Source organism: Schistocerca piceifrons, chromosome X, assembly GCF_021461385.2.
Source record: "Schistocerca piceifrons isolate TAMUIC-IGC-003096 chromosome X, iqSchPice1.1, whole genome shotgun sequence".
Classification (NCBI taxonomy): domain Eukaryota; kingdom Metazoa; phylum Arthropoda; class Insecta; order Orthoptera; family Acrididae; genus Schistocerca; species Schistocerca piceifrons.
The window spans coordinates 510927175-510953891 of NC_060149.1; the positions used below are offsets into that span (position 1 = coordinate 510927175).

Here is a 26717-nt window from a genome sequence, read left to right on the forward strand (position 1 = left end):
AGTATATAGATATTAATGTTTGCTGATGTGTACCAGTACAATATGTAATAGATACAGTAAAAGTCAAGGATGATGGAAACAATTTGCTTATAATTAGTTTCCGATCTCGAACATAATGTAGTGACTGAGAAAGTACATTTCTATTTCTTAGCGCTTACCTTGTTCTCATTAAGGAATTTTTCATGAAATTACATACGACTTTTATAATTAAAATAATTTGTCTTCTCTTGTAAATAAAACAGCATTATTTATTTTTATGTCGATTGCAACAGAAGAAGAAGCAGTGCTAGATACAGTACTGTCTTTATGTCAGTTAGTACATCGAAATTAAGGTTAACTCGAAATGTCACGTCACTAAGTAAACAGTGCAGATTCACATCGTATAGACACGAATCTGTTGCGAACTCCTGTTGTGTCTAGTAACACATGTATTCAGACACCCGCCTGCAGGTGCCACTTACAATCTGAGCCAGAAACGGGGAAAATGTTCCCTTCACATATGTGTCACTCTGTAGGCCCGAACACTATAAAGTCTTCGGTTGCAGTGCACGCAATATAAACTGACTTCATTCGGCGCAAACGTTAGCCTCCATCATTTCTATTCTTCTCACGTTTTTGCAGTCTAGAATGTGTTGCCTGCGACAAGGACCAACTACTTTTGCACCGCCAGGTGTCCCCACGTGGCAGGTGTCAGTGATGGGCGTCACTTTTGACGCTGTTCTTGCGGGAGTCACCCACGGTCGCCAGCATGTGCACCGCCTCGGGAGCGTTGGTTGCCAGCGACATCTTGAAGCGGCGCAGGTCAGGTTTAATCAAGGCGGTGACCACGATGGCGGAGAACATGATCACGTTGAGCATCACGTTTGCCCACAGGTCGCCGGTGACGTTGACCATCCAGCCGTAGAGCACAGTGCCAACGGAGCTGGTGCCCATCATCACCGCCATGAGAAAGGCCTCGGCAGTGCTCTCGGGCTCTGGGTACGTCAGTTCGGCCACGAACTCCATACTCACCGGGAAGTAGCCACCAGCACTCATCCTGTCAACAGAACACACTGCATCTCCAACATATGCTTCTTCAAAACAACCCATCCGCAAAAAGAATTAAGGTCTATAAGTAACGTCTTGTCGAATGTTTAATCATTAGCGGCACAGTCTTAACTAACAGTTGGTGATCCAGGCCCTAATAAGTGTGGACAAGATTCTCGGTTGAATATATTTGTGTTACGGAGGCTGTTTTGCCTTGACAATCTGTATAACGTAAAGGATGGAAGATTGAGGTTTAACATCGTCTGGACGATGAGAACACTGCAGATGAAGCACAAACTCATGTAGGACAAAGATGAGGAAGAAAACTGGTCATGTCCATTTCAAAGGAACTGTTCTGGAACTAAAGTTAACTGATTATGGAAATCACGGGGGAAATCTGGATGACCGGAGGGACTTTGATTCTAGTATATGGCCAATTAGACTTGGCTCTTCCAGCTTGAGTGCCCGCCTGCGGGTAAAAATGTTCAAATGTGTGTGAAATCTTATGGGACTTAACTGCTAAGGTCATCAGTACCTAAGCTTACGCACTACTTAACCTAAATTATCCTAAGGACAAACGCACACATCCATGCCCGAGGGAAGACTCGAACCTCCGCCGGGACCAGCCGCACAGTCGATGACCGCACCGCCTTAGACCGCTCGTCTAACCCTGCGCGCCTGCGAATAGCTGGGTGCCTATGGGCACAGAGGGGTGACGCACAGATGGGTGTGCCGGCCGAAGAGGCCGTGCGGTTCTAGGCGCTGCAGTCTGGAACCGCGCGACCGCTACGGTCGGAGGTTCGAATCCTGCCTCGGGCACGGATGTGTGTGATGTCCGTAGGTTAGTTAGGTTTAACTAGTTCTAAGTTCTAGGGGACTAATGACCTCAGAAGTTGAGTCCCATAGTGCTCAGAGCCATTTGAACGATTGGAACAGATGGGTGACGCAACGGCATTCCTGTATTTGAGCCGTAGTTTATGCGATGGTAATGCACTGGTTGGATGCATGCAGGCAGGGGTGACCATATGGCTACTGGCTCCTTATCTCGTTTACTGAATATGTATATCTTTCTACTGGTTTTAGTGGCTGTTTGCACTTTCGTTATCATTGTTGCTACTACTGCCCCATGGTCACTGAATGCACTTTCAGTGTGGACTTTCTCAAAGAGGTCAGTTCAGTGTGTTGCCATTTGATCTACTATATTACCCTTAAGAGTGGGATTCCAAACTATTTGTTCTTAGTAATTTTCTGAGAAGTCAATTAATATTTGTTTACAAGATGGTTTGTCACGCCCACCAGTTAAACGATATTATAATTACCCCAATCGACTGTTATATGACTAACGTCTCCTCTAATTATGCAGTATTATTGGGGAACATTTGTATTAGTGAGATGAGGTTTTCTCTAAAATTTACATCTGAAATTGAGTCGAGCTGTCGATAGAATGACCGAATCATACGCCTTTGTCCACCCTTAATATTGACCCTTGCCTAAACTGTCTCGGATGAAACTTCAATGTTTATCTCGTTAGAATTTGAGTTTATTGTCTACTACAGCAAATACGTAATTTCCATTTTCCACAAAACTGTCTTTTCAGTATACACTCAGATTCCCCCTACAAATATCACTGCTCTCAATTTCGTGTTTTAGCCAGCTGTCTGTACCCATAATAATGTGATTTCTAGGAGCGCTGCAAACCTGGCATTTTGTCGCCAATGCTTCGACAATCGATCACTAATATTTTAAATGTTTGACCTGTGTGGGATATTTCTTTGAGTCCTACATCACCACTTCGGTGTCACCTGCAGCTACCACTATCTGGGCTCGAAACATTGTATGCACCCCTCAAACATTCAGCTAGGAGAACCCTAATTTTCTCACCCCTTATTTTGCAAACCTCTAGTTCAAGCCTACCACTCGACTCAAAACCAGGGCGCACAATCAGTTCTGGAACAACGATGCAGATTATGAGCTTCGTTAGAATTCCGTGAGCAAGGCAAGCTTTCTGAATCTTTTATGTAACTGAAATAATTCAGGTATCACCTCAGAGCCAAGACAACATGTATAATTTGTTCCATTGTGCTCTAAAATCTGCAGCACGTTACATACTGTTCTCATAGTGGCAGCTGAAAATGCCGTTTCAACATGTTAAATGAAGCCCTCGGACAAACAAACTGATCGCACATGGTGAACCTTCTTATCCCTTTCTGTCATTTTTTTAAGAGACCATTATTTTCCTTACGTTCAGAGTGCCGAGGATTAACTGACGAAATCTTTTTGCTCTTGGTTTCCACAGACATGGGACACAGCAGGCCCTCCAAGAGACGAAGTGTGCCGCAACGCCTCAGTTTCAGTTTCAGTGGGAAACAGCATCTCAAACGTGTTGATTTTCTGGAATGGACATAAAATTCTTCCTTTTGCCTTCCTCTCATGTACAGAGCCCAAGACCTACCACTGACGTGACACTTACAGCCGAGTCAACCAGTAGTGGTGGCGCCTTTATTTACTGGTGAGGATACCGTATCCAGGGAGAGTATAGTTGTATTAAAATGTAAAACGAATTACACTTGGTGAAACGAATGTTCGATAACTTTAAGTGTCGATGACTGCATCCTAATGCGCATAAACAAGAGAAGACTTTGATAGTGACAGATTATACCATTAGTGGTAAACTTCTACGTCGTACCACAGCGTCTAAATATTTAGGGTTAATAGTACGCAGCAATATGAACAGGTAGAATCAGTAGGGCGGAAAAAGTATGTAAGAGTTAGACTTATCAGGAAAGTACTTGGGCTCGAACAAACGGATCTGTATGAACGTTTGGTTACAGGACCATTATGCACCTCTGAATGTGCTGGTGGGTGTCGTTTTTCTGCAAAACTCTGCAGTCATGCTCTAGATATCACTGTAGATGTAATTGTAGACGCCATACGCAATGCAGCAATCTTAACTATAAATGTAAATGCGGAATGTCAATAAAATGCTCCGAGCAATACGAATGACTGCAAAACGCACAGTGAAGAAATGCAAGTTGGTCGCATAGCGTATTTGCACATTCTATATCAGTGTTGAACGCCACGCCAATGACACTTTTGAAGTTGTTCACTGGTTCACCAATATCGTAGCCAGCGTTCTGCCACGCACAACGAGGCATTGGTCTGTATACTCCCGCAGATAACTGATTGTAAATGACAGAATGCATATTCATGATAAAGAATCTGTCGTGCAATTTCGGCTGCATATTACTGGAACGTAGTTTAATGAAGTCTGTTATTCTCTTGGCATATATTTTGTATTGCCTGAAGAAATACACATCCAGAGGTTGTGCATATTTTGTAGTTTTAGATTTTTAAATCTACATGTTTCTGCCAGATGCTTCCAGTAGTACTCGTTCATCCTTATGTCCAGACCAGGAGTCACAAAGTACTAATGACTTTCTCGACAAATGTGGATTCAAAACTGACAGAAAAAACGTCTTCAGATGTTGTTTCGCCATCTTCCCACTCACACTTGCATCGACGACGACATTTGGAGGGCACCGCGTTTCTATTTCCCTTGACACGCGGGGTCCAAACTTTCCACTGGATTCTTGGAAGCAAATATAGAGTTTGTCTGCCAATCGTCCGTCCATTGATATAGCAACTATGTGTTGCACAGTTAACTGATTGCAACATCGCGACAGTGTTTCTCTCCCCTTTCATGGATAGTGTTCTGTCAAAAGAAAGCTCATAGTTGAACTGACTCTGATCACAGTTCCATACAGAACTAATATCGATGTTTTCTCTCGTGATATGCTCATTGACGTCAGAAACAAACGTTTGAGCTCTTTCAATCAGCTCTTCTTCGTCATCCTTATCTTTTCGTGCTTGGAGCATAGTGATACGGCGTGATGTTATCCTAAACTCCTTTTTCAAATTAGTAATAAATCCTAGTGAAGCCGTAAAGTTTGTACACCCGAGATTTCTGGCTACGTCCAATGCCCAATGTTGTAAATGCCAATAATGAACGGCGGAACCGCATTCTCACGCTTCATCGAATTTCGCCATTACACGCTCCTTGATGGTCTTGAACAGTAGTGTATTATTTCCTTTGAAAACTGTATTTCCTTCTCTTTTCTTTGCCACGTAATCCAGTATGTTTTTAATATTCCTTTTAGACTTCAATTTAGCGTATCTTTTCAGAAGCTTGTCGCATGTGTCGAAACCTCTTACGTAATAATCATAGTACATGTTTTCCAATGTGTTGTCATCAAACGCCGTGATGATACTTGCAAATTTAACCTTCTTATTAGGAGACGGTTGGTATTCTCTGTCACTGTTTACATCGCCTCTTCCCGCACTTGCCGTAGCACTACCGTTTGCAATGAGTTGTTCGTCATTATCATCCCTATCATCATAATTATGTGTTAGTGTTACAACAGTATCTGTTTCTAACTTATGCTTATATTTCTGCACTATAATAGATACCAGAAAACATGCGAATTATTCGTCTTCTACACCAATACCATCTTCACGAAGAAGGGTTCTTCGTAACTTCATCTCAACGAATCGCAATACATTAGCAGGATTGATTACCAATCGCCGAGCCATCTGACGCTTCAATACACAAATCACAAAACGCAACTTCAGAGGCACACTGCACCGTCCCTACTGGTCCCGACTGGCGTACCGGCACATCAGTGAGCAATGCGGCATGGCATACGCAGAGGCCTCTAACGGACGACTGCAGAGTTTTGCAGATGCGGGAGTATCACTAGTGCCATAAGAGACCTTTAAATTATTTCTCACACGATTTTGGTGTATTTGTGTTTGTTCGAGCCCAAGTACTTTCCTGGTTGGTAAGAGTTAGACTTATTGGCAAGATTCTAGGACATGATGTGCATCGGTTAATGAAACTGTTTACAACACTCTAATGCTAATGGTTTGGTGTACTGCACCAGTTGTTGACATCTACACGAAGTATACTTCACGAAATGTGCCAAAGGCATTCAGAGACGCCGAGCTGACACTGTAACATTTGGTATAGCCTATACACAGGGTGGGGCAAATAAGTGGCCTTGAGAACAAGTCCAGGTGGACTATTCGTCCACATAGTCGCCGTGATATGCCGGTCTCTTGCGACAGGCGTCGGGTTGATTTGGTAGGAATCTGAAGCATTTTCTGGTGAACTGCAGACACATTTTCTGGCGTGCAGGCACGTTTCGGAATGTTTTATTGACTTGTTCAAAACAAATTATGTCTGACGCCATTTCCGGTCTAAGCGTTGCATGACACTCTTTGACCTTTAATACCATTGAACTTCTCGGCAAACAACCGACCACACCGTTTCCACCGGTCTGTTGTCACATAACCTTCCCCAACGAACACCCCTTACTCTACTGTGAGTACCATCGTCCCCTTTGCACTGCTTCACTCGCACTGACACAGCATGCACTACGTTCTGAACCGGTGTGAATCACGTAACTAGCGTACACGTGGTGTGCGCGTCACGGAGTGTGGTTATATGCGTACATTCACATCCAATTGTATCCACTCGTCCGGGACACTTTTATTCGCCCCATCCTGCACGGAGGAAGGGTGCTATTGTTCTCGCTAAACCCTTTTGGCTTGTGATTGGAGTAGATTGTGCATCAATTCAATTGCTTCCACCATAAATGCTACGTAGAGATGCTGAGAACACAGTGTGTGTGTGTGTGTGTGTGAGAGAGAGAGAGAGAGAGAGAGAGAGAGATAGAGAGAGAGAGAGAAATGGGAAGGGTGCATGCTATGACACACACACACACACACACACACACACACACACACACACAGTCATTTTCCCCTCCCTCCGCACACGAATCGAATTATACACAGAGTGGCTAATATTGTTACCAAGTAACCTCTGTCATACTCTGCACCATGGCTCGCAGAATGTGTTTAGACTTACATATTAGGCGACGTATTTGTGCCAAAGCTCAGTCCACTGATCTTTTGAATCAAACTAAGCTTAACATTTATACCAGACGGACTGATGACCATGGACAATTCTTTTTGTTTCTAGAGCCAATGGATTATCAGGAACTGGACGCTACATTCTGTACTCGAACTGAAGGTCAGTTTCCGGAGATGAACTTGAGTGTGGCCCAGTAGGACTCCACATCTGCTTCTACATGCATATTATGTAAATATCTTTGATGTGCGTGGCAGAGGGTACTTAGTATGGTACCCCATGTTCCCGTTCCAATCGTGTATGGAGCGCGAGAAGAATGATTGCTTAAATGCCTCTGTGCGAGATGTAATTAGCCTAATTTTGTCTTCAAGGTCCCTATGGGAGCCATGTGTAAGGGGCTCAAGATCATCTCTAGACTTACCTTTTAATACTGATTCCTGAAATTTTTGAAGTAGATTTTCACGGAATAATATGTGTGTATCTTCAATAATCTGCCAATTCAAGTTTTTCAACATTTTCGTGACGCTCTACCGTGGATCATTAAAACTTGTGATCATTCGTGCCGCCCTTCTTTGTACTCGTTCAATAATCCCTGTTAGTCCTATTTGGTATGGGTCCCACACACTTGAGCCATAAGCTAGGATGAGTCACACGAGTGTTTTGAAGTAATATCCTTTGTAGACTGATTAAATTTCCCGAGGACTTTACCAATGAACCGAAGTCTGCCACCTGCTTTATTTACGACTGACCGTATCTGATCGTTCCATTCCCTACACCTAAAAGTTGTTAAACGTATTTGTATTACCTAACCGGTTCTAACTGTGACTCAGTAATATTGTAGTCATAGGATGCTACGATTTCTCCCTTTGTGAAGAGCAAAAGTTTCATATTTCACAACATTTAAAGCAAATTGCCAACCTTTGCACCAGTTTGAAACCTTATCTAGATCTGACTGAATATTTGTGGAGCTTTTTTCTGGCAGTACTTTATTATAGACACCTGCATCATAAGCGAAAAGTCAGAGATTACTATTAATAATTTGTGCAAGGTCATTAATATACAACATGATCATCAAGGGTCCCAACAAACTTCTCTGGTGCACACCAGAAGTTGCTTCTACGCCTATAGATGACTTCCTATTCAAGATAACATGCTGTGTGCTCCCTGACAAGAAATTCTCAATCCAGACACAAATTTTGCTTGATATCTCATACACTCGTACTTTTGATAATAAGCGTAGATTAGGCACTGAGTCAAATGCTTTTCGGAAATGGAGAAATACTACGTCTACCTGACTTCCCTGATCCATGACTTTCCGGATGTCATGTGAGAAATGTGCAAATACGGTTTCACATGATCGATGTTTTCGAAATCCATGCATGTTGGCATGGTGTACGTAATGCTATTGCGACTTGTTATTTCGGGCTCTGAGGAGGAAACACTAGGCCGTAATAGTGTCAGATTAACTAATAGGATCTTATCTGCTGTCACTCCGGTCTAAAAGTGCAATTTACCTGGTGCTCATTCGAGCTACCACAGTTGTTGGAGACTTCATCACTTGTTGGCCGCAAAAGGACGTTTTTGCAACACCATTCTACTTCCGTGTTAACACCTGCGAGCACCTGAACAGCGTACCATCATCATTGAATTGAAAGGCGAGATGGCCGACACTCATTCCTATGAATTTTTTCTTGTTGGGTCCCATGAAATCGTTAGTGAATGAAACCTCAGTAGGAACTGGTTGATAATTTTCGTCCTTTCTATCTCATTTGACATCACAGAGCTAGGGTATCTCAGAAACTGCGGCGAAATTTTATGTGTCTTTTGTAATGTATGTATCAGAACAGCGGCCGCCACTTTGAACAGTTGCTAGGACCTTAAGCTGTTGCTAAAAGGTGAAGGGTGTTTATTTCAATAAAATATAAATATTCGTTTCCGAAAATTAGTTCCTCATCTCAATGTACTCAGTTTAGGACCTCTGCTAAGTTTGATTTTAAAAGTTTGGGTACTCTCTCTGTGAAATTGTAGTATCAGTACACAACGCTGCTGGGACACGTTTCAGCCAGACAAGATCACCCAAGTGCGGACGTAAGATGACAATGCGTAATTGTGCACAGTAGTGACATAAAATTTGTTTATAATAAAGTAACAATATTGTCGAAATATTAGCAAGTGCGCTATAGTGACAATTTCCATAAATGAAATTTCAGGTGAGATTACAAATAAACTCAGTGTCTCGCAGTGTAAATGTCTTAAATGTACTTACCCCATGAACCAAAGGACGGCATAGACGACAGCTTGGTTTCTTAGGGGCAGCGTGAACGTGAAGACCAGCATGCTCACAAAGATGGCTACAACCATAACCACCGCGGTTTCCCTGTTTAAAAGAATACTTAAGGTGATTCACAAGCAGACTGTAAACTATACTACATTGTACATGTATATGTATTTAGTTAACCTACTAGACGTATATACTGATAGATGTACTGCAGTTACTTGCATGGTGGTAAATCACCACGGATAGCTAGCTTATGATAGCACTGGAGTTGATTTGCCCTTAAAGTACGCAGGAAACCACTTTTAAAGTAAGAGTCTCTTCCACGAATTTATAGAAAGCATTTCGATGGTGTATTCCAGATATAGAGCCAAAGACACATTCTAGCAGTTTTATTTTCACTGAATATCTACGTAATCCACTTTTAGTGCAGATCTGTAAACACAAAGAAGACGTATTATCGCCTCGCAAAAATTCTCAAGAAGTCTACAGGGTAATGTGCGCAATCACAGTCATTTCAGAATGACACTGTGTCTGCTGAAACAGAACGATACCAGATAGGATTATAGTGCCTCACCTAAATTTTTGTTTGTTGTGGCTGCGCTAGGCCAAGAGAAGAAGGTAGAGGTTTACCTTCCCATTGTTAACTGAAAATGTACCATATTTACGAAGGCCATATTTTCTGGTAACTTGACGGACAGTAGCTATAACAGTTCTGTAACAACTGTAGTGTTTTCAATGGGAGGTTTCTGATTCGAGTGCTCGTGTGGTTGCATGCGAGTGAGTCGTTGGAGTCGGGTGGAGGCAGTTAGAAATTTGAGCAAAGGTATTACACGGAATAGTACTGAACATGAAATGTGAGATTAATATAGGTGATGAATACAGCCGAGGGAACGTCATGAGAATATGAATATTAATTAGTAATATGGGTGATTAGATTTTTAAGGAAATACTGTGCTGATTCATTAGTGGCTCAAGTGCTTAAAGTCATCAACCGCGTGTGAATAATAAGAAACAGTAATTTTCACATACGATGTTTAGACTAAATTTTCGTGGTTTTCGTGGAGAATAATTCAGAACGATACTTGCCATAGTGAAAAAAACAGTGATGAGTATGAGAGCGAAATGCAACTGTTAGGATTCAAATGCATGTTAAATAAACAGTGACTGTATTTATGTATTTAGCTCGTGATCGCTATCGACTTTTTCAATTAAAATGAATAATGATCATATTATATCTAAATTAAAAAGAGAGACATGTTGTTGGTACTAGCCCAATGGTCTCCTTTTTACCTGTATGTGAACTCTGCCCTCAAATTAAATTAATTCCGATTGCCTTTAACCAAATTTTCGACCCATAATACTCATGAAATGTAGGTCGGAGTATCGGGGTATGGGTGAAGCTTACATGACGAGGATATTAGAGGCGGAATTCATAATTAGATCTAATGTTGATCTGTATGAAAAACGAGCACGTTCTTTTTCAAAACTGCCTTTACGGGATTTATGATATTGCAGTGCCTGTGACGTTCAGAAGTACGATGCAGTGTTCCTTCGGACATTCAAGCATTTATCTTCTGATAACGGGCAGACGACTTTCAATTAAAAGGTCTCCCCTGTTTTGGTCTGGACATGACGTGTGCTCGTGTAGCCTAGTGACAGTTCCGCTTGGGACGTGACAGCGACCGGAAGTGCCGGTACTTCGTCGTAGTCGTAGCGCTGCAAGCCATATTTATAGAAATTCTTGGATTGTGACCTATGATGTTCTCAGTGCTTCTTCACTACAGTCGTACACACGCGTATTAATTAACTCACAGCCGTCTCAGCCGCTCATATAGTGCAGTTATGGCTCCCAGTGTACCCCGTAAGAATACCCTGTGTTTTGCATTTGAGAAATCTTCTATGACTGTGCAACCGAGTTCTCTAGAAGTCCATGACTGGATAGTAGATATTATCGCCATCACGTCCGACCAGGTCCACACAGCATATTATGACATGGCGGAATACTGTTTCTTTGTGAAGTTTTTAGATCAGATACAACTGGAGAAAATTTTGGTGAATACCGGTGGGAAAGCAGAGTTCCGACATCGTGATCAGTCGGTGAGTACCGCTTCAATTACTAACGCATACATCGAATATAAACAAGTGCGAGTGTTCAATTTGCCACCTGAGGTTGAGAATTGTTTTCTTAGAGATGTCCTTGCCAAATACGGTGTCATCCGACAGATTAGAAATGAAAAATGGTCGAGCCGTCACAAACTCCAATGTTATAGTGGTGTTCGCTCAGTTGTCATGGCCATTAAAGTAGATATCTCAACCTATATAATGGTTTGCGGTAATTTTTTTAGGTTTTTTAAGGCTCATGTCATTTACGAAGGACAAGTAGACACTTGTTTTATCTGTAACAAGAGTGGCCATTTATGAGGCGCGTTTACGTACTTCGAAACAATCTGCAACAATGACCGAGATTATCATTGGCTGATGTCCTAACTTAAAATCAGACGCTTTCTGTGATTGACTTGCAACCAAGTGCGTCTGTGTCAGAGGACAACGATCTCGGTAAAGGCACCTTTCCACCCTTACCTCAGAAACCGTGACCAGTCCCCCCTTAGTCGCAGGCGTCGCATTATCTGTCGGTAACGAACGGCGCCGTACTAGTGACGGTAGTGGCTCCGGTGAGCAGGTCGTAAAAAATCAGACCGATAACGCGGAGACACGCGCCTCCACACAGGACACGCATATGTCGGACGGCTCAGTTACGAACCGCCAAATTCACATCGAAACTCCCGTCGCAGAAACTGTCAATACGAGTGCAGTCTAGTGTTTACAGCAATCCATTGCGATGCCGCTTCTCCACTTGCCACAGGGGTCAACACACAAGAGGCGGAGGTCAGTCAACTGACAATCGTAAACACAGAGGATGATGCACGCGGTGTAGAGCATAACATAAACACCCACCACCTCGGAACTGCTTCCAAACAACGCGAGGAACCGGAAAGCTGTATACAAACAGCCAGTGCGGCTCCAAACAAACACATTGAGCCTACTAAAGACGCTCCTTCGGACTTGCCGTCACCCGTTCCGAAACAAGGACTTTCACATACTGCTTACAGCCATGACTCGCTCCGCCGTCTTCTATGACACTTCGGACGACTCTACGACGGCAAAATAAAGTTAAACGAAATGACTCCGTGGCTAGAAGTAAGTCAAAAAGTAAAGTCTGCGCAAAAACTGGTACAAAACCTGCGGATGTAGGTTCGAAGTCCGACAGTGAGACGGGCTGGGCTTCCAACACTTCCCAACACCCACACGTCTCTGACGATCATGAGTCAAGCTTATAAGTTTTTGTCCTGAACAGTAATAGGGTTATGACAGATCTAAAATTAGCAATGCTCCGGCAGTTTATCTATGAGTCCGAAGCTGATATAGTTCTGTTACAGGAAGTGTTGTAAGGTGTCAGGCAAATCCAACACCTTCCATGAAAACCCTGACATGATAGCAAATCCGGCAATATGTCACATAGCTCCAAATAAATGCTGACATTAAATTAACCAAAGTAATACGATCAACGAGTGAGCAAATGGAATACCACAGACTAACACAAGAACGTCTAAATGCATGTCATACCTTCCCACCGTGAAACAGACGCAGTTCCGATGGGAGAAACGAGAACAGAAGCCGAGAGTAGAGCCGTGTAGGCTAAAAGGCCCTACGATAAGAGCGGGACAATAGGAGACACACATCGCAAGCCGACCGCCAAGAGGTCCATCCCCCAGCCCATGTTAAAAGAGCCCTCCAGAAGGACAGTATAGATCTTACACTAAAAGGGCCACACCAGCTGCAAGTTTTAGCGTGAGACTATACGTGTCTCTGTTATGTAGCAAACATTAAAAACATTGCCCCACCACAAAAAGTATAACATTTCTCACTGGATAGACGGAATTTTTGTAGGCGGAGCCTAAGGTTAACATTGAGACGCTGACTGGTCAGGTGAAAACACAGCCAGATACCTTTTTCTTAAACCAACTTCGGTAAACAGCAGTAAGGATAACTTCGAGAGAGTTGCTACCAAGACGGCGAGGTGTGTGGAGCTGCGCTGCCAGCCGCCCGTGACGCTGCCTAACCACCGACAAGGTAATGAACGCACGCGATGCCGCATAAGAGCGCATAAGGCTTCACTCAGAACTGCAGAAATCTCATCTGTTACATCCCCTTTTTATGTTATACTAGTGTCGATCGTCAATTAAACTTCGTGGTATTCACATTTGCTACTTGAAGTTAAAATCTAAAATGCGATGATTTTTCTGTTATATAGTTATTGAGAAGCCACATCAGCCACTGTAATTTACGACAAATTAAATAAGTAATTAAAGATGATTGAGGGTCACTGTAGACCATTTTTGGAAGTTGTCTTTTTTATGAAACTTAATTTAAACCTAGATTATAGATGTGATATGGCATAGGTCATCCTTCGATCCATTATAGAACTTGGAAACCCATTCAGGGAATATTCGTTCACGTTTTTGTTGAACGCAGTTGGTTTTTACCATCCTGTATTAAAACATTTCCTTTTATCAATACTACAATTTGTAAACAATGTTTTGTGAGTAGAATAAAAATTCCAATGGTAAACTTAACTGATTTTTCGAAGTTAAATTACCAGCTAACTAAAAATAGGAGAGCCTTGAACCCCTTCTACTAAATTTAGTTAGTATTAAGATTCTTTTACAGGGAGTGCAGTGGAGCTGACGCTGAAATCATTAAGTATTTGATTATATCATCGCTAGTCTCACTGAACTCTTCTGAACTCTACATGTCATGTATGGTCTGGCGTCTCCTTACCAGCAACAGGTCCCAGGTTCAAACTAGTCAATTCCCTAAAAAACACGCTCAGAGCGTCGTTGCGCGAAAGTGGTAGGGAGACACGACTTAGAACAAACAGACACCACGCAGAATGTTAGTGTGTCTATCTTAAGTTTTCATGTATCAGGATTTGCAACAATCGTAAACACTGCGCCGGACGAGGATACAGGTACGGCCATTCTATCACGAGACGGAATCCTAGTGAGCAATATCGAAATTTTGGACTCCGGTAGAGGCATAGCTTGCCAAATTTTTGGCGTCACCATCGTCAATATCTATGCTCCATCTGGAACGACTCTAAAATCAGAAAGAGCTAACTTAATTACTGTAGAGAACTACATGATCTGGTGCGTCACCTGCAGCTAAAGGATGCGTGAGATCTAAAATTTCCTGCCCTAGTAAAGTACACGTACCTCACCTCCACCGCATGTAGCCGTCAGATCGTTTGTGCAACTCTGAGAACATTTGCCAACATGTTCTGGACGCTGATGTCATTCCGGCTAGTTTCTCTGACCACTGCACCCTCTGTGTCAGGATAAATCTGGCCAAACAGCATACTAAATGGCATAGAATTCCGTGGAGCCGAAATGTTTCTACTCTCGCCGATGCCGCGCTACGAGATGTCATCTCCACGACATGGGCGGATTGTCTCAAGCAATGCTGCAGATATCCGAGCAAGATAGCCTGGTGGAATGTTGTGGTCAAACAGAAAATGCGATTACCATTAAAAAACCACAGTTGGCAACGGGCACAAGATGTCAAACGCACGATTGATTTTTACCAGACAGTTCTGCGAGAGTTGTATGCGACTATGTCGCCAACCAACAAGCAGCTGGCGACCATCAAACAAATGAAGGCGAAGCTTATTATCATAAAGCGAACGCAGCTTCAAGGACTGAAGATCAGATCTAAAGCAAAATCGCTTCAATAGGACAAACTTGCATCGCTGTATCACCTCATAAAACATCGTGCCAATCGCAAGCGAGCTTTTATCGGGGAGCTGGACACATGATGGACTCCGTTCGACCCGACAGAGTGATATTCTTACTGCAGTTACCGGTACTTCACGGATCTGTACTCGCAATGCGATACACATGGTGATGTCGGTGGCGAGATCGTGAGTACTCTGCCCCCCGTGGTCACGCCTGCGGAGAACTCGGCGGTCGTACACGATTTTGCTCCAGACGAAGACCTTGAACTGATTTCTGCCTCACCATCGAATAAATCCCCAGGCCCTTGTGGATTGCCACGGGAATTTTATGTGCGTTTCTGGCTCATAATCGGACACGCATTTACAGATGTTCTCATTGAAGTAATGCTAGGGAGTGACGTGCCGGCCGAAATGAAGGAAGGTCGAATTGTATTGTTACCAAAAAGCAAACACCGAAAAACCTTAGATAACGTCCGACCGGTTACTTTACTCAATTTTGATTACAAAACCTTTGCCAGAGCACTCAGCAGCAGATTGTCTCCATTAATGAAGGAAGTGATTAACAACCATCAATCATGGTCACACTATTATGACGCCCCTTTCGGAATATAGAGATGTAATAGCCATAGCGTCAGTTACTAACGTGAATCTTGCAGTGCTGTTTATCGACTTTTGCAAGGCATTTGACCGCGTCAGCTACGAGTACCCCGTACAGCTACTCCAGCCCCAACGACATCGGAGTGTTACTGCGCAACGACAGAGACGTATCAACCCTCAAGACCGCGGTAGACGAGTACTGTCTTGTTTTCGGTGCTAAAATCAACGCCGATAAATGCACCTTTGTCAACTTTCGGGGATTCGACGCAGTTATTGTACCTTGGGCGAAGCGTGTCGAAGCCCACAACACTCTGGGGATGATTATTGACAAATGCCCGCTAAAAATGAATGCAAAAAATTGGAAGCAGGTCACCAATAAAATGCAAGGGGCCATCTATGAAAACAATTGGCGGTACGTTGACATTCTCCAACGCATACGACTCCCAGCAGCTATATATTCAGTAAAGCGTACTATACGGCCCAAATATTTCCAGTCCCCAGGGTGCAGGCCAAACACAAAATCTCTAATAGATTTATCTGGCAAGGGCATCTGTTTAAAGTGAAATACACCACGCTGACGTCTTCCAGAAGGCCGGCGGACTCAATATGCCTGACATTAACCGAAAGTGTACGGCGATATATAGTAAACGAATCACCCACTTGTTGCACAAGGAACTTCTCAGCGTAACCAATTGGCTCCTCCGAACCTTACAACCCACCGATATGAACCCACCCATTGATGCAGGTAAAATGCAATACAAACTACGACATGTCAAGTAGTTTTTTCTTGAAGTAAGCGATATAGATGGAAACTATCTCACGCAGGATTTACCGACGACGCACCTGTTATTAAAAAGATGGACATCTCCAATGGTCCGGAATCCCATTAAACTTAAATACCCTAGTATTCATTGGAAAGCAGTTTGGGACAACATCAGTTTAACCGTCCACACTGCTGAGGTGGCATCCACATGGTATATAGTGGTAAACGATGTTATCCCCACTAATGAAAGGTTGCATAGAATCGGCTTGTGTGACAGTGATAAATGCGTCCACTGTGGTCTGGTCCACACATTACTCCATCGCTTCACTTATGGCGGTCATATCATTAACTGGAAATAGATGCAGCAGAGGCTGGGCCTGATAACCCGAAGCACCCCAGCCAGCCACTGCACCGAGATCCTGCTCTGACCGGACATGAAACATTTTCCCGCTATCAGGAACAACACCTTGATGTGGCTGTTAGGGCAGTGTGTGACATATACCATCGTCCACAATAGTGAAGATAATCTCATTAGTATCGAGGCTTATATGAGGACGGCACATTGGAAGATGAAACGTTACCCAAATGTCAGGACGATGTTTGGTAACATGTTAGACATAATTTTTGAAAAACAAGGCGTAGGGTAATTCTCGACATCGGTAAGGGCACAAATCACATACACGACGATGTATCGGTCAAAATACGCAACAAATGAGGGGATACACCTGTTCGCTGGATTGCTCCCAACCTCTCAACGGTGTTTATTAACTTCATTGTGACCATTTCCGTAATTTATGTTGCCTGTGCCAGTCTTTGTTATTAGTTTGTATGCTCGAAATGGCTTTCTGTGAACAGTTTGGACGGGTGTGAATCAATTGACAGAGCTACAATTCTAGTTAAGACAGTCAATTATATTTTATTTTTTTGTAATTCTCTTTAATATGTTTGCGTTTTAGTTCTATGTCTCTGTCTGTACTGAAGATGCTGTTGTCAGTTTACAATTTTTGTTATGTTTTATAGGCTTCGAAATGACACTAAGTATATCCAAATGTATTCTTTCGTCTAATGTAGGACATAATTTGTATGGAAACAGTTCCAATACTTCATTATTTTGTTTTTGTGCTTATGTTCTTCATATGGTTCTTTAATAGTAAAAAAAAAGCAAGCAAGAAGACCCGGGTTCGAGTCCCGACCGCGGCACAAATTTTAATTAAAAAAAAAAAAAACTGGTAAGGGTTCGAGTCCCGGTCCAGCACAAATTTTCGTTCTAGTCATTCCATTATACAGCTGAAGGTTGTCCACATTCGCGATATTGCGATTACATTTCGTGTATTCATGTGCGTTAGTATCACTTATTTACTTACACCAAGGATTCCCTAAATCCGGATGGCTGAAAGATGATCCCTACATTGGGAGAGACGAACATCATAATAAAATAAGTGAAATCAGAGCTCGCACGGAAAGATATGGGTGTGGAACAATAGAGAATTAGTGTGAAGATGATTCAATGAATCCTCTGCCAGCACTTAAGTGTGATTTGCAAAGTAACGATGTAGGTGTAAATGACTCACGACCCACCAGAATGCAGGCGCAGTGCCGTAAAGACGGCGCCAAATTATTTCACGACATTAACTGAAGGCACACTAAACCACGTGTTGTGATATCACGGCCATTTGTTGCACGCGTTGCTGTGCCATTCCAGCTCTTTAGCAGATAGTTGTTTCGTAAAGCATCGACAACACAAATATCTAATATTTTCAAGGGGTTATTTCGCCCCATTTCAGTTGTCCAGCTGTGATCGTGCCTATGGACGGTGGCTATATGTGAAGACACAAACATCGTCAGAAGGTTTGTTTGTGTGGTCACCTTCCGCAGTAGCTATTATAATTGTTATTATATTTCAGTCACAATCGTAGTTGGTGGCTTTTGATTCCAAGATAGATTTAGATGAATGGCCATCCAGTTGTTCTTTAGTAGACTGCTTCTCAACAAATGGTTCTCCACAACGATGTCAAGTGCCAAGGAATGCCTTATGATACAGTACCATTCATAAACACTCAGATTCCCGCAGTGGCCTGAAATTATCATACTCATTTATTCGTTTGATCGACAGGAATTCATAAGAATCATAAAAGATTCAATAGATGGGAGAATCTCTAGTCTGCCGAGAGCAAAAAAGAAAGAAAACAGTTTATATTACAAACTGTCGAAAGAAACAATTAAAATTGTATATAACTCGTAAAAAATATCTTTCTTAACCAATTCCCGTTTTGAGGCTTACAATAATCGAAAGATGAAAAATATACAGAATTTGAACACCACTTCCAACACCATTTCCAAGAAATATGAACACATGTGCAAATAGACTTTCTCAATTAACGGGTCATTCAACGTGGAAAAAAGTCAAAATAGTAACTGTTGCCAGAATATGTTTCTGTAGGTATTAATACCCCCCCCCCCAAATAAACCATCGACCTTGCCGTTGGTGGGGAGGCCTGCGTGCCTCAGCGATACAGATAGCCGTACCGTAGGTGTAACCACTACGGAGGGTATCTGTTGAGAGGCCAGACAAACGTGTTGTTCCTGAAGAGGGGCAGCAGAATTTTCGGTAGTTACAGGGGCAACAGTCTGGATGATTGACTGATCTGGCTTATAACATTAACCAAAACGGCCTTGCTGTGCTGGTACTGCGAACGGCTGAAAGGCAGGGGAAACTACAGCCGTAATTTTTCCCGAGGGCATGCAACTTTACTGTATGGTTAAATATTACGGAGGTAAAATGCTCCTCCATTCGGATCTCAGGAGGACATCGTTATCAGGACATAGAAAACCGGCGTTCTACGAATCGGAGCGTGAAATGTCAGATTCTCAATCGGCCACGTAGGTTAGAAAATTTAGAAAGGGAAATGGATAGGATAAAGTTAGATATAGTGGGAATTAGTGAAGTTCGGTGGCAGGAGGAACACGACTTCTGGTCAGATGAATACAGGGTTATAAATACTGGAATTCGATAGTAGGGAAAGGAAGAGAAGGAAAAATAGTAGGTGAATATGGACTGGGGGTCAGGAATGAAAGAGGAAGCTGCCTGATAGAATTTTGCACAGAGCATAACTTAATCATAGCTAACACTTGGTTTAAGAATCATGAAAAGAGGTTGTATACGTGGAAGAAGCCTGGAGACACTGGAAGATTTCAAATTGATTATGTAATGATAAGACAGAGATTTAGAAACCAGGTTTTAAATTGTAAGACATTTCCAGGGGCAGATGTGGATTCTGACCACAATTTATTGGTTATGAACTGTATATTAAAACAGAGGAAACTGCAAAACGGTATGAATGTAAGAAGATGAGACCTGGATAAACTGAAAGAACCAGAAGTTGTAGAGATTTCCAGAGAGAGCATTAGGGAACGATTGACAAATACAGGTGAAAGAAATACAGTAGAAGAAGAATGGATAGCTTTGGGAGATGAAATAGTGAAGGCTGCAGAGGATCAAGTAGGTAAAAAGACGAGGACTAGTAAAAATCCTTGGGTAACAGAAGACATTTAGAATTTAATTGATAAGACGAGAAAATATTAAAATATAGTAAATGAAGCAGGCGAAAAGGAATACAAATGCCTAAAAAATGATATCGTCAGGAAGTGTCAAATGGCTAAGTGAGGATGGCTAGAAGACAAATGTAAGGACGTAGAGGCCTATATCACTAGGAGTAAGATACATACTGTCTACAGGAAAATTAAAGAGACTTTCGGAGAAAAGATAACCACCTCTATGAATATCAAAAACTCAGATAGAAAACCAGATCCAAGCAAAGACGGGAAAGCAGAAAGATGGAAGGAGTGTATAGAGAGTCTATACAAGGGCGATGTACTTGAGGACAATTTTATGGAAATGGAAGACGACGTAGATGAGTATGAGTTGGGAGATATACTGCGTGAAGAATTTGACAAAGCACTGAAAGACCTAAGGAAAAAAAGGGCCCAGGAATAGACAACATACCATTAGAGCTACTTATAGCCTTGGGAGAGCCACCCATGACAAAACTGTACCATCTAGTAAGAAAGCTGTATGAGACAGGCGAAATACCCTCAGACTTCAAGAAGAATATAATAATTCCAATTCCAAAGAAAGCAGATGTCGCCATGTGTGAAAATTACCGAACTATCAGTTTAATAAGTCATGACTGCAAAATACTAACACGAATTCTTTACAGACGAATGGAAAAACTGGTAGAAACCGAACCTGGGGAAGATCAGTTTGGATTCCGTAGAAATGTTGGAACACGCGAGGCAATACTGACCCTACGACTTATCTTAGAAGACAGATTAAGGAGAGGCAAACCTACATTTCTAGCATTTGTAGTCTTGGAGAAACCTTTTGACAATGTTGACTGGATACTCTCTTTAAAATTCTGTATGTGGTAGGGATAAAATACAGAGAGCGAAAGGCTATTTACAACTTGACAGAAACCAGATGGCAGTTATAAGAATTGAGGAGCATGAAAGGAGAGCAGTGGTTGAGAAAAGAGTGATACAGGGCTTTAGTCTATCCTCGATGTTATTCACTCTGCATACGGAGCAAGCAGTAAAGGAAACCAAAGAAAAATTTGGAGTAGGGTTTAAAACCCATGAAGAAGAAATAAAAACGTAGAGGTTTGTCGATGACATTGTAATTCTGTAATAGACAGCAAAGGACTTGGACGAGCATTTGAACGGAATGGACAGTGTCTTGAAAGGAGGATATAAGATGAGCATCAACAAAAGCAAAACGAGGATAATGGAATGTGGTCGAATGAAGTCAGGTGATGCTGAGAGAATTAGATTAGGAAATGAGAGACTTGAAGTAGTAGATGAGTTTTGCGATTTGAGGAGTAAAATAGCTGATGATGGTCGAAATAGAGAGGACATAAAATGTAGTCCAGCTATGGCAAGGAAAGAGTTTCTGAAGAAGATAAATTTGTTAAGATGGAGTATAGATTTAAGCGTCAGGAAGTCTTTTCTGAAAGTATTTGTATGGAGTGTAGCCATGTATGGAAGTGAAACATGGACAATAAATAGTTTAGACAAGAAGAGAAGAGAAGCTTCGAAATGTGGTGTTACAGAAGAATGCTGAAGATTAGATGGGTAGATCACGTAACCAATGAGAAGGTACTGAATAGAATTGGGGAGAAGAGGAAATTGTAGTACAACGTGACTAAAAGAAGGGACAATTTGGTAGGACACGTTTTGAGACACCAAGGGATCACCAGTTTAGTACTGGAGGGAATCATAGAGGGTATAAACCGTAGAGGTACACCAAGAGATGAATACACTAAGCAGATACAGAAGAACGTAGGTTGCAGTAGTAACTCGGAGATGAAGAAGCTTGCACAGGATAAGATAGCATGAAGAGCTGCAACAAACCAGTCTCTGGACTCAAGACCACAACATCAGGTATTAATGACGTATTTTACCGTTGGCAACCTGGACGAGGGGGAAAATTCATTGCTCGTTTCTTGTTATACTCTCCTTCCTACTGAACCTTTTGGATGACTTCAAATTTCTGTCAATTTTACACATAAATGAGGATGCTGATTTCACATTGCTGCGGGAACCCCTGTATTCCCGAAACGAATTCTGTTATATTGCATTCTGTTTAATTTGAAATTTGACTGAGAGGTGTTTTGTGAAACTATCTGCTGTGGTAAAAATGTATTGTGATTCATCTAAATTTACACAAGTATCAAAACGCATCAAGTATGATTATACGTTGAATCAGCAACTATACAACAGCTATCGCGGTATGTCATAAAGGAAAGCACTAGAAGGGCTGACTGGTGGTGTATAGATTGATGAAAGAAAAATTAACTACTTGGTGTTCGAATCTTCCTGGCAGATGAAAAGTGTGTACCGGACTGGGACTCGAACCCTGGACCTTTACCTTTAACAGGCAAGTGCTCTGGACTACTAAAGCACGACTCACGACCCTTTGTCATAGCTTTACTTCCGTCAGTACCTCATCTCCCACCTTCCAAACTTCACAGAGTTTCTACTGCGAAACTTGCAGTAGAACTTCTGTGAAATTTGGTAGGGTTGGAAATGAGGTTCTGGCGGAAGTAAAGCTGTGAGGACGGGTCGTGAGTCGTGATTGGGTAGCTTAGCTGGCAGAGCACTTGCGCACGAAAGGCAGAGGTCCCAGATTCAAGTCCAGTCCGGCTCAAAGTTTTAGTCAGACAGGAAGTTTCATATCAGTGCATACTTAGCTACAGAGGAAACATTCATTCTCGACTTTTGGTTTGTTAACGGTGCTACCACTCTTGTTTTCAGTAAGAACCAGCTGGCAGTCTTTGTTGGAAGAGTAACGCAGTCGTCATTCAGAACTCAAATTATCAACAACAAGAAGAAGAAAAAGCTTATGGTAATCGAATGTGAGACTCAGGTACCACTCAATGTTCCAATCTGGGTCCAGAAAAACTAATGCGTTCATCAAACAAGGAGTAAGTATGATAAAATGTCATTCTTCCTGCACAAGTAAAGTATACTTTCGGTTTCCTGCTAACCTACTGTATGAAGAACGTATTACGATACTTTGGAAATTCTACCAGTAACAATCAAGTAGGGGCCCTTGGCTAACGTCTGTGCAGCCACGTGTAGGATTCGGCTTTGTGTCTGATTAGTTCCCCAGCAATGATGCAGAACGAAAAAATTCTGAGACTACTGATGCTAACGAAAGACTGAAAATAAAATTTAAATACCATCAGCTGAAAAGCCAAGGAGAGACACAGAAGTGCAGCTTGGTGTGGCGTCTACCTTTTGGGATGCGAAACCTAGGAACACCGCCGTAATATTATAGAACCTGCTGCAGCACGGAAATGCACGGTCACCACTTGCATCAAGTTCGAACTACAATGTGCCGCCATTGCTATCCTTCCAGATCCAAAGAGTTGAAGAAGAGAAAACGATGCTGAGGTGCTGAGGGCCCAAGACTAACCCTGCAGGATACCTTTCACATAGTCGAAACTGAAAGGCCAGGTGTTCGTATTTCAAGAGCCTTACTGTAGTTATGGTGTCACCACATATCACACTGTGTCTTGTCTGCTACTCTACGTCGGCGGATTCTCTCGATCTCTATCGAGTGAGGTGGCCTGACTATGCCCAACATAATGCTAAAGCTTCTGCATGCAGCATGCCACACTGACGAATATGCAGATAGTATCACCAGCTGTACGATGGAACTTATTCCAATAACAGAAATATGTGCTAGTTGACAATAGTTTTATGGACATTAGGCTTGTTCTAAGGCATGTTCTGTATCTAAACTTTGCCGGCCGAAGTGGCCGCGCGGTTCTGGCGCTGCAGTCTGGAACCGCGAAACCGCTACGGTCGCAGGTTCGAATCCTGCCTCGGGCATGGATGTGTGTGATGTCCTTAGGTTAGTTAGGTTTAACTAGTTCTAAGTTCTAGGGGACTAATGACCTCAGCAGTTGAGTCCCATAGTGCTCAGAGCCATTTGAACCATTTTCTATCTAAACTTTCATCTCCAACTACGGGAGACATCCGTAGACGCTGCAAGTTAGTTAATTTTCAAATTCAAACTTTAGCAACTGGAAACTGCCGAATTGTATCGTCGTTGGGGGAACGTAAGGAAACGCAGAAAGGCTTGGAAAGCGTTTTCGCTTGGTGTAATGAATGGCAGTTTTCCTTGGATGTAAATAAACGTAAGAAAATTGCTACAACAAAGAGAAAGAGCATGTTAGTTTCTGATTACAAGATTAGGGATGAACATCTTGAGCACGACACATCGTGAAAGTATTTAGGGGCAATACAAAGAAAGGGATGTGCTATGAAATGGGACGATCGCGTAAAATGAGTACTACAGAAATCGAATGGAATGAGCAAACTGGTAACTTGCCTATGGGGAATACCTCAACGCTGTTGTAACGAATTTCTGCATGAAGAAATTTGAAAAAGTAGTCCTTTAGACGGCCAAGAAGAAGCCCACTTTTTGGTTTCGTCTCTTTGATGACGCTTTCGTCTCATGGACTCATCGAGAAAATAAACTATCCAAATTTCTAAATTTTCTTAGTGAATGAGTTCTAAAAGAAGTTCTCAATGGAAAAAGAGAAAAAGAGACAAATTTCACTTTTGGATGTACTATCACGCTCAAAAGCATCCGAACGACTTGAATTGCATTCCGCCTGATTTGCATGCAAGGAATATAACGTGACTTGCTTGCACGTATTCTATCCTCTTTAGAGACCACCGGAGAACATTTCTCTGTATGGCAATCGGATCAGATGCAAATTAATGCCATGGCAATGCAAATATCAGGAAACACATTACAAGAGGCCTCTAAACTCAAATTTATTACAATAAACGACACTTCTAGAAAACAAGTTTCACCTTTCAGTTACATGACAATAATTTTTGTGCTGGAATGGAGCCCGGGTCTCCAATCCAGCAGTTATTGCCTTTTTTAACCAACAACAAAATATCTTGGATAAGGTTTCAGTCACAAGTAACAAAGTATGTGAATATTTAAACTTGAAACAATGTGACGTAAAGCTTGTATTGGGTGGCGATTCGAAGCCAGCACCTAATCGACTGTTAACTAAACACAGTCAAAAGCAGGCTAACGATATTTTTCATCAGTAGCTAGATGACTGAAACAGAAATGACGAGACGAAAAAGTATAACCTTACCGGAATTCGAAACTGGCACCTATCACTTTTGTTTTCTAGCCACGATTATACGTTAAATACCAGGCTATTCACCAGCAGAGAGATGTGCGCACATTTAAACTGGAAATAACGTGACGAAAAGTTCTGTGTTGACTGGGAGTAGAACCCGCACATATCGTCGTCGTTGACTACTCACGATGAGACGATATTCACCAGTAACTGGGAGTGGTATATTTGAATCTGGAATGATATAAAAATAAGTTCTGCGTTGCACTGGGAGCCAAAACAAGCACCAGTTGTTGTTGTTGACAATGCACGGGGAGGTGTTAAAAATCGTTATTATTTTTCATCCGGCCAGGGTGGCCGAGCGGTTCTAGGCGCTACAGTCTGGAACCGCGCGACCGCTACGGTCGCAGGTTCGAATCCTGCCTCGCGCATGGATGTGTGTGATGTCCTTAGGTTAGTTAGTTTTAAGTAGCTCTAAATTCTAGGGGACTGATGACCTCAGACGCTAAGTCCGATAGTGCTCGAGCCATTTTATTATTTTTCAGCTATAGTTTGCTTGTGCAGGACTAGGATTCCATCTAGACATGAGCTTTTCGTGGAGACCTTGAAGAATTTGGACCCTTGAAGAAACACTGAAACGATGGAACTGTATCATCCCGAAGAGGTCAAATCCCATGAAAGGTAAATCTGAATTTTAATACCAATCCAGGACCAATATTTCAAAACCTCGAGTTCAAATACAACAAGAAATAATTGCCCTGTGACATTACACGACGATTCGTCCATAAATGAAACAAAATTTCTGGTCCAAGAAACCTTGATTCGACTTCTGTCTCTCTCATGACCCAGCCTACACTGACTCTCCTCCAGTCGATAACCAAGGGACGTAATGTTTAAGGTGGATTTGGAACCACAGCGCAAACCTACGTTGTTCAGTTGGCGTTATCACAGGTGAGGAGTGTCTGTTCCTGCTTGTTAAAATAGCTAGCCTGACGTGAGACTCGAATGCAACCCTTAAGCACGAAAAGCATCTCTGCAAGTAAATATAGCGCTAGTTTACTGTTTTCTGTCGTATCAAAAGATGGTCCACACTGGACTTTGACACCCTGAAGTGATATACAGGCCTATCAAAACAGTTTCCTTGTTTTGCCACATCGCCATTCATCGCTGCCTCGGATACCCAAAGAGTACTTCGACTTGATTTTGTAATCACTGAAACAAAATCATGTAACAGACATCTGCACGAACTGGCAGCACGGTACGACGCGAAAATTTCTACAGGAAATATTGCTGTGGTGGTGCTGTGGTGCTGTATGTAATAGTGTCTAGTGTAAAACGTGGTGCAGTATAGATGCAAAGCCGAAATATGGAGGGCATTGATGTCGTTACTTTGTAAAAGGCATTTCTTCTGATACAATTGTGTAGGCGTTGTCATCATGGTTTCTGCAGCATGACACATGAAGAATACTGTATTCGGTTCTAGGCGCTCCAGTCCGGAGCCGCGCTGCTGCTACGGTCGCAGGTTCGAATCCTGCCTCGGGCATGGATGTGTGTGATGTCCTTAGGTTAGTTAGGTTTAATTAGTTCTAAGTTCTAGGGGACTGATGACTACAACAGTTGAGTCCCATAGTGCTCAGAGCCATTTGAACCAATACTGTATTACG

The 26717-nt window shown here is 42.3% G+C and overlaps 1 protein-coding gene across 1 annotated transcript in view; it reads right to left on the reverse strand.

Annotated features, from left to right (window-relative positions):
• Positions 1-227: 227 nt before the first annotated feature.
• LOC124722469 (feline leukemia virus subgroup C receptor-related protein 2-like) overlaps positions 228-26717 on the reverse strand; it is an 82594-nt gene continuing 56104 nt past the window's right edge. The window contains exons 6-7 of the mRNA XM_047247625.1: positions 9222-9332; positions 228-1036 (exon numbers count right to left, since the gene is read on the reverse strand). Of these exons, the coding sequence (XP_047103581.1) occupies positions 691-1036; positions 9222-9332 (457 nt within the window). The 3' untranslated portion in view covers positions 228-690. The remainder of the gene's footprint in view (positions 1037-9221; positions 9333-26717) is intronic.